Source organism: Phaseolus vulgaris, chromosome 2 (assembly GCF_051622355.1).
Source record: "Phaseolus vulgaris cultivar YP4 chromosome 2, ASM5162235v1, whole genome shotgun sequence".
Lineage (NCBI taxonomy): Eukaryota > Viridiplantae > Streptophyta > Magnoliopsida > Fabales > Fabaceae > Phaseolus > Phaseolus vulgaris.
In genome coordinates, this window is record NC_143499.1 from 20000901 (window position 1) to 20015951 (window position 15051).

The 15051-nt window shown below is 32.5% G+C and overlaps 1 protein-coding gene across 1 annotated transcript; it reads right to left on the minus strand.

Moving 5' to 3' along the window:
- Window positions 1-1904, minus strand: LOC137809168 (uncharacterized). The gene is made up of 5 exons (XM_068610305.2): window positions 1480-1904; window positions 926-1137; window positions 424-710; window positions 157-348; window positions 1-78 (listed from the first exon to the last, which is right to left on the minus strand). Exons 1-5 carry the CDS (start codon window positions 1902-1904, stop codon window positions 1-3), a joined length of 1194 nt encoding a protein of 397 aa, XP_068466406.2.
- Window positions 1905-15051: the final 13147 nt, after the last annotated feature.

Below are 15051 nucleotides of genomic sequence, written 5' to 3' on the forward strand. Positions count from 1 at the left end.
TTAGTTGTGTATAAACTTGCAATGCGATGCCCACAATATATCCGTAGGTGGAATTTGACAGCCATCTTTGAGCTTCACCTATAAAGGTAATAAACATAAGTTACATAAATTGTAATTTAGTACTGTGGGTAACTTTTTTATTTGTTTAGATTATACCTGGACAAAATGATTTCCGTGGACATGACCAATTGCAATGATTCGGTGATGACGAAAGTTAGTTGGTGGTTGTGTCCGTAAAGGAAAAATACTCAATGATTGTACCATGGACAAAGAAACAAGAATGACATTATACCGATTTGCAATAGCGTATCCCATGTCTGGAATTGTCATCCACTTATCTGTTTCTGCCTGCAAGTACAATTGAGGAACAAAGTTAAATGAAGAAATGCAAATTACAGGGAAAAGGATGTTAGTGGTTCGTACCATAGACATGTGGTCAATTAGAAGTGACTTCTTTAAGTATTCATATCTTTCATCAGCACCAAACAGTTCAACATATTCTTGTCTCCATTCACTTAGTTGTTTTAACAAATTCATTCGAACAATAGCCCATGACTCCTCTCCCATGCCCAATTCGGCAGCAACAACACAGTGCCCACAATGACCATCAGCCTTAACATCGACAACATCAAGAATGTATGGATGATACCCCACAGGGAACTGATAAAGGAAAGGAATAGATTTTGGTGGTACAACTTCTGGTAAGATTCCTTCATTAGATTTTTTACTTGCACAACTATCATGTTGTGAGTGTAATAAATCCATATGTTCAAAATAAGAAGGGATTCGCTTAGTTGATCTCATGAATTTGGTAGGACGTGTCATCTTTACAACACCTTTTGTTTTGACCTTATCATTGGGTGCGTAAATAGATGTCTTCTCTGGAAAGGCAATCTCCTGCAATTTACTTTTTATGTAAACTTACCTGCAACGTCCAACTCTTTGAACCGCTTCGCGATCACCTCAAACTCTTTATCAATTGACAACTCGGATGAACATTGTTCAGTTGCAATATCTTCAAAGCTTAAACGAGTCCACATCACATGTACCGATTTAAGTGGTATGCTACCCACACCAAACAAAGCCAATTGACACGCACAAGGAAGACCATGAGTAGATGTAAGACTACTTCCACACCTTTTTTTAGTAAACCCCACTTATTTAACCCTATCAAGCTCTTCCAAAATAAGGTTCAAAGCATATTTTGACACTTCACCAAACAACTTTTTGTAAGTTGTAACCTTAAACCGATATCTGACCACATGCAAACTCTTTTGGAATGAAGCTTTGATTGCATTATGTTGTAAAATAATCATCTTATTGATCGAATCCCAACAGAAACATAAATCTCCCATGGAATTCTGAAGAACTCTCTTTAGGCTCTAGTGTGTCGCCTCAACTCTATTACTTGTTGTGTTTCCTAAGTGCATGACCTTATTTGTCCATGCCTTCACAATTTTTTCTTTATGTGGACGTAACCATGTAGTCATCACATAATCAACAAATATAGGCCATGGAGAACAAACAGCTTCAAGAGCATTGACACGGTCTTCAAATGCCTCAACAATACCACAATCCACAATAGATCCCCACACTTCCATTACTTGATCCCATGCCTCTCTTGGATGCACCAACATTTTACATTTTGTTTTCACATTTTTATCAATGTGAAATCGACAAAGCAAATTATAAGCTTCAAGAAAAACGATTCTGATTGCATTCATTAAGGCAATATCTCTATCACATACTACCACCCTAGGGTATGAATCAACTCTAAAAAACAAACCTTTAAGTCTGTCAAGGGCCCACAAAAAATTATTTTCCTTTTCTGCTGCTAGTAAACAAAATGCAACGGAAAATGTCAAACCAGTTGACGTAATACCAACAACCTCAAGTAACGACATTCTATACTTGTTCGTCTTGTACGTACTATCCATTAATATGACAATATTAAATGAGTTCACTAGCTTTACAGAATCTGGATGTGTCCAAAAGATATCTTGCACAACATTCTGTTGAAGATGGATGAAGCTTCTTCTCTACTTAGTTTTAGTGTGTGTTGGATGTAGAAAATAACTAGTTTGCTTTTATGTTTGTAATAGGTTTAGATGATCTTGTATTTAGGTTTGTGTTTGTGTAAGGTTGCCTTTTGCTACATGCTCTATCTTAGATGCCTAACCAAGCCTAGAATAAGCACATGAAGTGGTTAGAAGTTTTTCCAAAAGCTTTCTAGAGGTTTCTTCAAAAATCAGGACTCTGCACAAAAATAAATCTGTTTCTCTGTAAAAGAACAAGTTTATTCTTTGGTTTGCTGAAAGGATTTTCCAAAGTTAGTTAGGGCACCAAAGGTACAACTCAGACAATTATTCCAGTTAGCTGAGTTGGCAGTTTTCATAAAATAAATTTGTTCAGTTTAAAACTGAATCTGTTGTTTTAATAACAGCTTTTCAACTGTTTTTTGAAAAGAAGTTAGAAACTGTTTTCTATATAAAGAAAAGTCTCTCTCACATGAAAGGATGCTGAGCAATTACGTTTTTGACAGAGATTAAACACTTTCTATGTGAGAAGAAGGATTGAAAAGTTTTTTTGAAAGGTTTTCCAAAAGGGATTTTCAAGTGTGCTTGTTCTAGGAAAACTTTGATCTCGGTGAAGGTGCTGGTGCAGTTCTGCAGCAAAGTTGAACTACTGGTTTTGAGTTCTTGCATCTTCTTTTCAGGTGTTATCTTTCCTTTATTCTGGTTTGTAAAGGTGTAAGTGTTAGTCATTCCTTGATAGGGTTTCTTGGAGTGCAAGGTGTGCTGAAATAGGGTTTTTCAGCATTGGTTGTATTGTTCTTGTAGTGTTCAAGAACTGTTGTGTTTGTAAGTGATTGATACTGTTTTTAGTGGATTCCACCTTGGAGTAAGGCGAAACTGGATGTAGCTCTGTATGAGTGAACCAGTATAAAAACTTGCTTGTCTTTTCCTCTCATCCCTGCACTCGTTTCTGGTTTTGCTTAATTCTGTCAAGAACTAAATCTGTTCTTTTGAAATTGAATCTGTTAATTCTGGGTTTAATAAAAACTGTTCTTCCTGATCTGTTAAAGTTCTCTAATCACAAACAAGGTAGTTGTATATGAAGTTTTAATTGGTCTGTGAACAAATAGTCTATTCATTAAAACCTGAGAAAGATTCATTCTCTTTAAAACCTTGTGTTGGATGAACATGGTTGATTTCTTGGCATAGCTGTATTCTTCAAACTCATAAAATCTAATCAATCTGATTCTGTGACACCTCTCTGTTGATTGCAATTTTAATCTGAACAAATTCAAATTGTGCTAAGACTGTTCTGAAGAATCAATCTGTTTCCTTGAAAAACAATCTGTTCATTTGTCTCTGATATACTGAAAATTGTTTGTATTTGCAAAAATTTTATAAACTCAATTCACCCCTCCCCTCTTGAACTTAGACACTAATAGACCAAACAATTGGTATCAAGAGCTAGGGCTTGTATTTTGCTCAAGTGTATGCATGATGTCTGAGTTTAAAATGCCTTTTGCTGAAGGTGCGTCTATTAATAGACCTCCTATGTTTGGTGGTGTTAACTATGCTTTCTGGAAAATCAGAATGAAGATCTTTATGGAGTCTATTGACATGGGAATCTAGGATGCAGTGGTCAGTGGACCTTTTATACCTATGCAGGTTGTCAAAGATGAAACAATAAAGAAGCCTTGGTCTGAATGGAGTGAAACCGAGAAGAAGAAGGCCCAATATGACTCCTTAGCCAAGAATATCATCACCTCAGCACTGAATATGGATGAGTTCTTTAGAGTCTCTCAATGTAACTCAGCTAAGGAGATGTGGGAGGTACTAGAGGTAACTCATGAAGGGACTGATGATGTGAAACGGGCAAGGAAGCACTCACTAATTCAGGAGTACGAGCTGTTCAAAATGCAATCAGAAGAAAGTATTGCAGATGAGCAAAAACGATTTACACATATTGTAAATCACCTCACTGGCCTTGGTAAAGTCTTTGACAAGGAAGAGCTCAACATAAAGGTGCTAAAATGCCTTGATAGGAGCTGGCAGCCTAAGGTAACAACAATCTCAGAATCTAGAGATTTATCCAAGATGTCCACTGTTGCACTTTTTGGAAAGCGGATAGAGCATGAAATAGAGCTGAAAAGATTGAAAGAACAAGAAACTGTGGAGAAGAAGGCCAAAGGAATTGCTCTGAAAACTACCATGGAACATGATACAAGTGAGGAAGAAGTTGATCCTGAACATGATGAGATTGTGAGTCTGCTCACCAGAAAATTCAGTAGGTTTCTTAGAAAGAAAAACCGTGACAGAACTCAACAAAGAAAGAGGTACTCTAAATCCAATGATTCAAATTCTTCAAATTACTCTTGTTTTGGATGTGGTAAACCAAGTCATATAAAGGCTGATTGTCCAAACAATCAAAACAAAGAAAAATCAGCAAGCAAGAAGAGTGAAAGAAGCAAAGGCAAAAGAGCATACATCTCATGGGAAGAAAATAATGTATCCTCATCTAGTGACTCCTCAACCGAAAGTGAGGAAGCAAATCTGTGCTTTATGGTGAATAATGAAGAATTGAACTCTGATTCAAAAAACAGCAGGAAAAACCAGTGGTACCTGGATAGTGGCTGCTCAAAGCACATGACTGGTGATGTGACCCAAAGCTGAAGGGCATGTCACATATGGGGACAACAATAGAGGAAAAATCCTTGGAAGAGGAGATGTTGGTACTAAAGATTCAATCACTATTGAGAATGTACTGTATGTTGAAGGGCTAAAACATAGTCTTCTAAGCATTAGCCAGCTGTGTGACAAGGGATACAAGGTCAATTTCGAAGCCAATACTTGTACAATTTCAAATGAAATTTCTCGTAAGGTGTTGTTCACTGGAAAAAGGGTAAACAACATCTATCTCTTAGATATTATAAGGTGCTGTTCTGTGACACCTCTCTGTTGATTGCAATTTTAATCTGAACAAATTCAAATTGTGCTAAGACTGTTATGAAGAATCAATCTGTTTCCTTGAAAAACAATCTGTTCATTTGTCTCTGATATACTGAAAATTGTTTGTATTTTCAAAAAATTTATAAGCTCAATTCACCCCTCCCCTCTTGAACTTAGACACTAATAGACCCAACACATTCGACACCGCATCACACCTACACCAATGCACGTACCTGTCTCGCTCCAGTAACAACATGATCCGTTGCATTTTTGTTATGTGACTTCGTTGTGATCTTCGGTGAGTAGTCATTGCATTATAAACTTGCTTTATGGTAGTCACATTCTTCTCATTTCTCTCTTTCATGGTTAGTAAAATATTTCTTGGTTTCACTGAAGTTTTAGTCATATCCTCAACCATAACCTTTTCCTATACACTTAACCTCCCAGCATACGGATGACCCACCATTTTCTCTTCCAAATCATGATTGTGAGAACCACAAATTAATTCAACCATCCACCTTTGACCACCTTTTACTGCTCCAGATCAACATCATCTAATTCATCCCACACATCAATCTCCCCTTAAATCCCCATGTATATGTTTGCTGTCTCCATTTGGCTGCTTAAAACAAAAATAACACTTAGCTTCCGGATAAATAAATCCATAAGGCAAAAATGGAACAATTTAACTATTCCGGATATTAAAATTCGGTAATCTTAAGACAATTCCAGATATGAATATCCAGTATGCATAAGACACTTCCGGATATTGGTATCCGTTGTACATTCTTCAGTTACGGACATGGACGTCCAGTAGGCACAAACATTACTACTAACAGCTTACGGATTTCAATATCCGGAGTGAATACAGTAGTTCCAGACTCCTGCATCCGTAATACAAAGTCCAAGCTTCCGGACAGTAATATCCGGGACCGCATCAGTTCGAACGAAAACCAAAAAAACGAGTTCCAATGTGTTCTTACCTCAATACCTTCGCAACCACAACTTCCACTACAAATGTCCGACCATAACCACACTAAAAACACCTCTTCTGCAGCTCAAACCCTAAACAAATCAAAATGAAGTTACTCTGCACCTCACCATTCAATATTTTCAAAAGTGAAGAACACAAGGGTATAATAGGATTTAAAAAAAAACGTCGGGTGCCAGTCACAATTGATCGGGTGCAAGAAGCAATTGCCTAAAACTTTTTACATTCTGATTGAGTCTCTTCCTCTATGATTGAAGGTTAGGACTGAGGTGGAGTGGACAATAGTTGATGCTGCTGCAAATAGTATTTGTGTGTCATTATGGAGGATTTTTGGTGGGCTTCTAATACGATAAGAAAATTTATCAAAATACACAAATGGGCAAATGCAAAAAAAAAATACTAAAATGAGCATTTTTTTAGTCAAAATGTTCCATGGTGTAAACTACATCAATTAAATCCACTAATTTACCATTTTCTTAATTAAAGTTGTCAATCAGATTGACAACTTCAGTTTAAATAAATTGGGAAGATATTGTACACTGAGTTTACAATTTTATTTAAATTGAAGTTGTCAATTCTATAAGCAACTTTAGTTGAATTATTTTTAAATAATTAATATTTTTAAAATAAAAAATATATATAATAATTTAAAAATTATTTAAACTTACATAAAGTGAATATGCTGTGAAAATTTGTATTTTATAGATAAAAAATATTTAAAAAATTAAAACTTAATTTTGTTTTGTGTTGTGCACTAAATATAAAATATTTAGTACTTTTTAAATATTATTAAAATTAAAAATATTTTTGTTGCTTTAGAAAAAATTGAAATTATGTTTGTGAGGTAGCGTTTATGCTTGATACAATTATAAATAAAAGAGGTAGCGTTTAAACAATATTTATAAAAAGATAAATAAGTACAATTTATACATGATTAGAAAATAGAAACGTATGAAAAGTTGTCATCTATGAGAAGTTGTGCCATAGGATGGTCTTCTTCGTTGTTTTTGTGGTCGTCCTTATGATTGTTGTTCGGATGGAACGGTAGGAAGGGCGGAGGTGGAATGTCATCATCAGTGTCTTCGATTTCATTGTCTTCACTCTGATTTTCGGACACCTGTGAAGGCATTATTGGTCTGTAATACTGCATGAATGACATTGGATTGTAGGCACATGGAGGGTCATGGTAGAGGTTGCAAAGGGATTTGATGGACCAATAAAATATTGTTTTTGAGATGCAAATGTTGAGTAGTTGATGGAATGACGATTGGAATGACATGTGAGGTTGATCCCTATATTTGAACAACTGAGTCAGGTGAACACTTGGCAGACGAAAAGATTATTGTTCAAACAATTCAACTTGAGAAGAAGACCCAACATGATGTTGATAGTGAGGTTGTGTAGTCTCTTGTGGCATATCATAATGTTTTGAAAATATGTGTTAATTTTGTATGAGTATATGAAGAATAATAAATGATTTTGTAATTAAACTTACATCATCATCTGACGGTGACTACATAGGCGAGATGTGGCGGAAAGTATGGTTGATGTACCATTGCATGTATGTTGACTTGTCATGCAAATGGCCATTTCCGTTAAACTAATTTCCTCTTATTAGATGATTATGATGGTCATTCCACATAGCTATCCATACAGCATGATATTGTGGCCAGTATCGATCAATTCATCCTCTCATACCCTCTCTGTAAAGTTGATAAAGGTTTAATGGGTTACTTGGAATACTCTGTTGAAATTCAAACCCACACATAACCCTATCAACCTGATGAATTCAATTGTTGCGAAACATATGAAAGGAACTACCACCCGTGCAATTGGAGAAACCTTAATAATGATCAAGCGCCTAACATAATCCACTCGACAAAGAAACTGTAAATAAATGTTTAAAACATCAATAATATGAAATTTTCAGTTAAAATGGTATGTTAGTTTGTATATTGTTTACAACCTCTCTAGCTTTAATGTCATCAAACATTATTTAGGGAACAATGGTTCCTCTTGTGTGCGTCCTATGCAACCTCCGAGACCATCTAACGTAAACAAAGGAATATAAAGAAATTTACAACTAAGATAACTTGAATTGAACTTTTTTTTCTTGTCTAAAAAATTAATACAAAAATAACATACATTTTTTCGAGTGGGAAACCAACGCCTTGTTCAACTTCTTCATCAATCAATGGTTGAAGTTGTGGAGAAATGCATGTTCGGCGTTTTCATGCCCAACACTTTAAAAGCAACATGTAACCTCCAATATTATCTTGATTAAAGTTTATTCCGTGATCGAGTGCACGATACAGAGAAATCAATACAGCTGACCCCAACTATAATTCTTGACATTGTTCAAGTCAACCAACATCAATAGATACATTAAATGTACCTTACTACTTGAAGAATCAGACATCAATAGACTTCTAATAAGTGTTAATATGTGGGCTCGAGCATGTTGAGCAATAATATCGTCGGTTGCATGATGTGGCAGTTCCTGAAAAGTGTTGTTAAGCCAAGACAAATTAATTGTATTTTCTTTTACCCTTAGCGAGTGGTATAAATTCGAGCAACTGCTCAAACAAAGATACTAAATCACCATTAGTAATCTCGATGCAAACCTTTCCATTAAAAAGTAAACCCAATACCAATTCCACATCTTCCAATGTAACAGTTGTTTCACCTAGAGGAAAGTGAAAGGTATGAGTCTCACTAATGTTGTAAGCAGTAGGTGGTTGAAGTCAATGTTCTTAAATTTTAACATATGTCCAAAACCATAATGATCAATTAATTGTTTGACTCGTTGGTCAAGTATGTCTTCATGCTTTAGTACCTAGATTGGATGTCTTCTAACTCTCATCAATCTTTCATTACATTCCCATAGATATTTAATAACATGTTTCTCTTGAAGTCACAATAGAGACATATTTGGGGGAAGGCGATGAGATGTCATGAAATTCTAATAAGATAAATCCTGAAAATTATAATCAAAATATTAACCAAAATATTCATAAGATAAAAAAATTCATGTTATATAATATAAAAATATTCATAAATAATAATATAATATAAAAATATTCATGTATAATATAATAAAATATTATATATAATATAATATAAAAATATTTATACATAATATAATTGAAAAAAAATACTGGTAAGACTGAAAAAAACAATATTAATATATAATAATATAATATAAAAAATTCATATATAATATCATAGCAAAATAGAAAAATATTCATATGATTAAAAAAATATAATAGAAAATATTCATAACATGAATAATCATATATAATATAATATAAAATATTCATAAATAATAGTATAATATAAAAATATTTATTTATATATATAATGTAAAAATACAACTAAGACCGAAAAAAAAGATATGTAATAATATAATATAAAAATATTTATGTATAATATCATAACAAAATATTCATAAAATTAAAAAATATTTATAACATCTTAAAAAACATTCATTTATAATATAATATAGAATATTTATAAGTAATAGAAAAATATAAAAATATTTATGTATAATATAATGTAAAAAAATACTAGTAAGACTGAAATAAATATATATATATATATAATGTCAAAATACGATCAAAATAAAAAAGAATATCAATATATAGTGATATAATATAAAAATATTTATATATAATAATATCATAGGAAAATATTCATAAAATTAAAAAAATATAATAGAAAAATATTTATAACATCTTAAAAAATATTTATATATAATATAATATAGAATATAAATAAGTAATAGAAAATATAAAAATATTTATACATAATGTAATGTAAAAATACTGGTAAGACTGAAAAAAATATTGATATACAGTAATATAATATAAAAATATTCATATATAATATCATACCAAAATATTCATAAGACTAAAACAAATATAATAGAAAACTATTCATAACATCTTAAAAAAATATTCATATAGAATTAATATAAAATTAAATGACAATATCATGTAAAGAAATAAATGACCTTTGAAGGTAAATTTGCACACCTATGCACTTCAAACAAATTTGGCACATTCACATAAACATTTCAGCTCAACGTGGTTATATTTGAGAGGAATAGGAGTCTATTTAAATAAGAATTGTGAATGTTAAAATTGCAACATCCACCCACACCAATAAATATTAAGTTTGAATTCAAACTTAATGTGATAAAGAATATTTGAGCATTGTTATTCAATTATTGTACCCATATGACAAAGTAAGAATTATTATAGCTATGTGAGGAAAGAAATATGAGCAAAGTGACAATTACTATAGGCATGTGATATGACAAAAAAAAGGATCGCATGTGAGGAAATAAAAGAGGTGCACGTTGTTTGAATAGAAGTTGTGAACGATGTGTGAAACTTTTTCATTTGGTGACTATGCAAAGTTGTCAAGCCTGAAGGCAACTTTGAATAGAAGTTGCCAACGATGAAGACAACTTCTTTTTGTTATGACACTGAGAAAAAATAAATGAAATATAATGTACTATGCATGATAGTTTTCTATATATTGAAAAAAATGATACAAAATAAAAGGCGTCCATATCACTAATTGGATAAATTAAAACTATTATTACTTTTCCATATTAAATTATTTTATTATAATTAATAATGAAAACTTAATTTGTTAGTGTTAGGGATTTAAATTACAATATTATTAGATAATTCAAATAATATAATAAAAAAGTGAATCTTTTAAACTATTTTTTATTCTAATTTTTATTTTTTAAGAAAAAGGAGTTCATGAGTAAATTGGCTATATCGTCTAACACACTAATTTGATGAGGGAAGTAAGGTAGGCCAAAACGAATTGAGATGTTAAAAAAATACTAATTATAATGGGTAGACCTACAAGTACAGGACTACTTTGTCATACCTAGTAAATTATTCATTATTATTACGATCTTTGCATTGATATATTACCGTCTACAAATATTAACCCATTGCATTCACTCAACAAGTATAACCTTCAATTCCATTACTTCAACAAGAATAGCTACTTCAATGTCATGTTGCACTCATCCATTAAATAACTTCAAGAATGTTAGTGAAATGAAAACCAAATTTAACTAATAATATAGGAACTGAAATTAGTCATTTAGCCTAAAAAAATCTAATATTATTCTAAAAGAACCATATTTTAAAACTGTTTACTTATTAGGAAAAACTTTTGTTTTATTAATTTTTATAACCAAATAACTAAATGTCTATATTTTTAAATACATTAAGATTTGAATATCTCAATCTGGTCTCTTATATTTTTTAAGAAAATTATTTTGGTCAATTTTAACAAAAAAAAATTAAACAAGTTATTAGAATTAATTGTCGTAACCTATTTAAAGTTTTATTTAAAAAGACTAAAACGAATTTTTAAAAATATAGAGTACCAAATTAAAGCTTTTAAAATCATGTTAATAAACAGGCTAATCAACTCTATTAACCTATTTAGTTTTTAGTTTAAAAATTAAAACAACCTTTTGAAAGTTTTTAGATACATTATTAAAACTACAAAAACATAAAAACAACATTTATATAGATGATAGGGTTAGATAATGTTGGTTATTAATTCAGATTTTATTATTATTAATTCAGATTTTATTACCCTTAAATTATTTTACCGTTATATTCCATTTTATATCTTTCAGTATTTGTAATTTTATCATGAACTCTACCAATTATCAGAGTCCTTATCCTTGATGGAAAAAATTACAATCGGTGGTGTGTGCAAATGAGAGTTTTGTTTGATTATCATGAGTTATGGGATGTCACTGAAAGTAGAGTGTCTGCATTAGCTGCTAATGCAACTGAGGCGCAAAGAAGAAGGATAATAAGGCTTTGTATCTCATTCATCAAGGGATGAATGAAAAAACTTTTGAGCAGATAGAAGGAGCAACAACTACCAATGAGGCTTCGACAATTTTGTCAACCAATTATAAAGGTGATGATAAGATCAAGAAGGTGCGTCTTCAAACCTTAAGACGCCAATATGAACGGCTGCAGATGGAAACCACACAGACTATTGATGTCTATATAAATAAAGTTATTGCCTTGACAAATCAGATGAAGACCAATGGTGAAACACATTCGGAGCAGGCAAAGGTGGAAAAGATTTTGAGGTCTTTAACTCCCAGATTTGAACATGTTGTTGCCACAATTGAAGAGGCCAATGACATTTAAAAAATGACAGTAAGGTTATTGTCTGGTTCTCTACGAGCGCATGAGCAGCGGATGAATGACAATAAGATTGAAAAACCAATTGAACATGATTTACAAGCACAAGCCTCAATTGGTAGCTCCTATCATAAACATGGTAGCTATTTCAGCAAAGGTCGTGGTGGCCAGAATCATGGACGCTCTTGGCACGGGGAACGTGGTCGCGGAGGACGAGGAGGCATTTATAATAAATCAAATGTTGAGTGTTATAATTGCCATAAACGTGGCCATTATGCAAATGAGTGCAGATCAAAAGATGATAATCATGATGCCAATTATGCTCAAGAAGACAGTAATCACATACAAGATGAAGAGGATCATACAGTACTAATGGCAGCCACATCAAATGAAACCCCAAACAATCAGACTTGGTATTTGGATACAGGTTGCACAAATCATATGTGTGGTCAGAAGGAGTTGTTTGCAGATTTGGATGACTCATTTCGCACAAAAGTGAAATTCGGTGATGGCAGGTTCGTTCCGGTGACTGGAAAATGGCGAATTCTTATCACATTGAAGAATGGTGATCACAGGTACATCTATGATGTTTTCTATGTACCTGATATGAAAAGTAATTTGTTGAGTATGAGACAACTGGCTGAGAAGGGTTATGAGATGCACATAGTTGAAAATAAATTATTAATGTTTGATAAAAAAGGTAATTTGATTCTTAAAACCTTTTTATCAAAAAACCGCATGTTTCCGGTAGATATTCAAATGGGTGATTTCAAGTGCTTGAATGCAATAGTGAATAATGAATCGTGGTTATGGCATTTACGCTTTGGACACTTAAATTTTCAGAGTTTGGAAAATCTTTCCAAAAGAAATTTAGTGAATCGTTTACCCCATATTCATCACCCTGATCAATTGTGTGAGGCTTGCATTTTTGGAAAGAATCACAGGACACTATTTGTTAAGGAACCTTGGCGTGCAAAATTTCCTTTGGAGCTTGTTCATACAAATGTTTGTGGCCCGATGAACATATCATTAGTTGGAGGTAATAAGTATTTTTTAACCTTTATTGATGATTTTTCAAGGAAAACCTGGATTTATGTATTGAAAAGCAAGGATGAGGTATTCCACTACTTTAAAATATTAAAAGCATTTGTTGAAAGAGAGAGTGACAGAAAAATTAAGATGGTGCGTAGTGATGGAAGAGGTGAGTACAAGTCTAATGAATTCAAGAGGCACTGTGAAGAACTTGGGTTGCAACATAACATAACTTGCCCTTACACACCTTAACACAACGAAGTTGCTGAGAGAAAGAATAAAACAATCATGGACATGGCGAGGAGCATGCTTAAAGCGAAAGGTATGCCAAATTATTTTTGGGCTGAAGTCGTTACATGTGCGGTATATTTGATAAACAGATCACCCACTCAGAGTGTTCCTAACACAACTTCGATTGAGGTATGGAGTGGATTCAAACCCAATGTGCATCACTTAAAGGTATTTGGGTCAATTACTTATGCTCATGTTCCCAAGGCAGCAAGATCGAAGTTGGATGATAAGGCAGTGAAGACCATTTTCATTGGATATAAGCATGGAGGATACAAACTGTACAATCCAATGACAAAGAATGTGATTATTAGTCGTGATGTTACATTTGCCGAAGATGAGGAATGACAATGAAATGCAGCAACTGAAATAGATTCGAAAAAACGATATATTTACGTTTTGAACGATGATGTGGAAGATGAAGTCACTCTTGAAGCACCTACAGTTCAACCTAAAGCTGCAGTTCAGCTTGAAGTTGTAATTCAACCTGATGTTGCAACTCCAATTGCAACTATGATGGAGCGACCAAGAAGGCAGCAACGACAACCTGTACATCTTCAAAATTGCAAAGTAGATCTTGATGATGAAGTTGATGACAATGGATATTTGGTTCACTTTGCTTTTCTTGCAGAATCAGAACCTGTGAGACTTGCCGATGCCATTCAACACCCCATAAGGGAGGATGTTGGTTATTAATTCAGATTTTATTATTATTAATTCAGATTTTATTACCCTTAAACTATTTTACCGTTATATTGCATTAATGGTCAATTTACAGGTCTGTTAGTATCTCTATTTTATAGCTTCCAGTAATTGTAATTTTATTATATATGATTGAATAAATCAAAATGTATAAGACCAGTTTTGCAATTTTGTGCAATTACGTTCAATCAGTTGCTACAACCTTTTGTCTTCTCTTATTTCCTTCAATTAGTTCCTACAGATAATACTTGCTACCGACTTGAACAATTATTTTTTATCTCTCAATTGCTTCTCCTTTTCCTTGTTCTCGTGCTCCTCCTTCTCCTTCATCTTACTCTAGTACTTGGTCGGAAGTTAACCTGCAAAAGGTTAAGTGTTTTATATAAGAGTGAATGATATATTGATAAATGTGTACCTTACTCTTGTGTAACAAACAATAGAATGTTTATTTAAATTTATATCTGACATGTATCTATAATAAAAGAGTAATAGTTGATTTATTACATGATTACCAGATTTATAGAATGTTTATTTAAATTTATAGGATATTACTTAACATGTCTTGTATCTCTTTATTTATTGATTAATATAACCAACTCATCCGATCACCAATACTGAATGACATCAGTCGGTTCGACTCCGACAAATACAACATTCAAATTAAAATTGATAATTAAAATTTTTTGAATAACAAATACTATTAAAGAAGATAACAAATAAGATTAAGATGATGGAAGTCATTCAAATTATACAATTAAAAAAAAGTAAAAATAATTTCTAAATTTTACGGTCTAAAAGTTTTTATATATTACGTATTTTTTACAATCTAAATTTTCATATTTATTAACTGCGTATCAATAAATAAATTTATGGA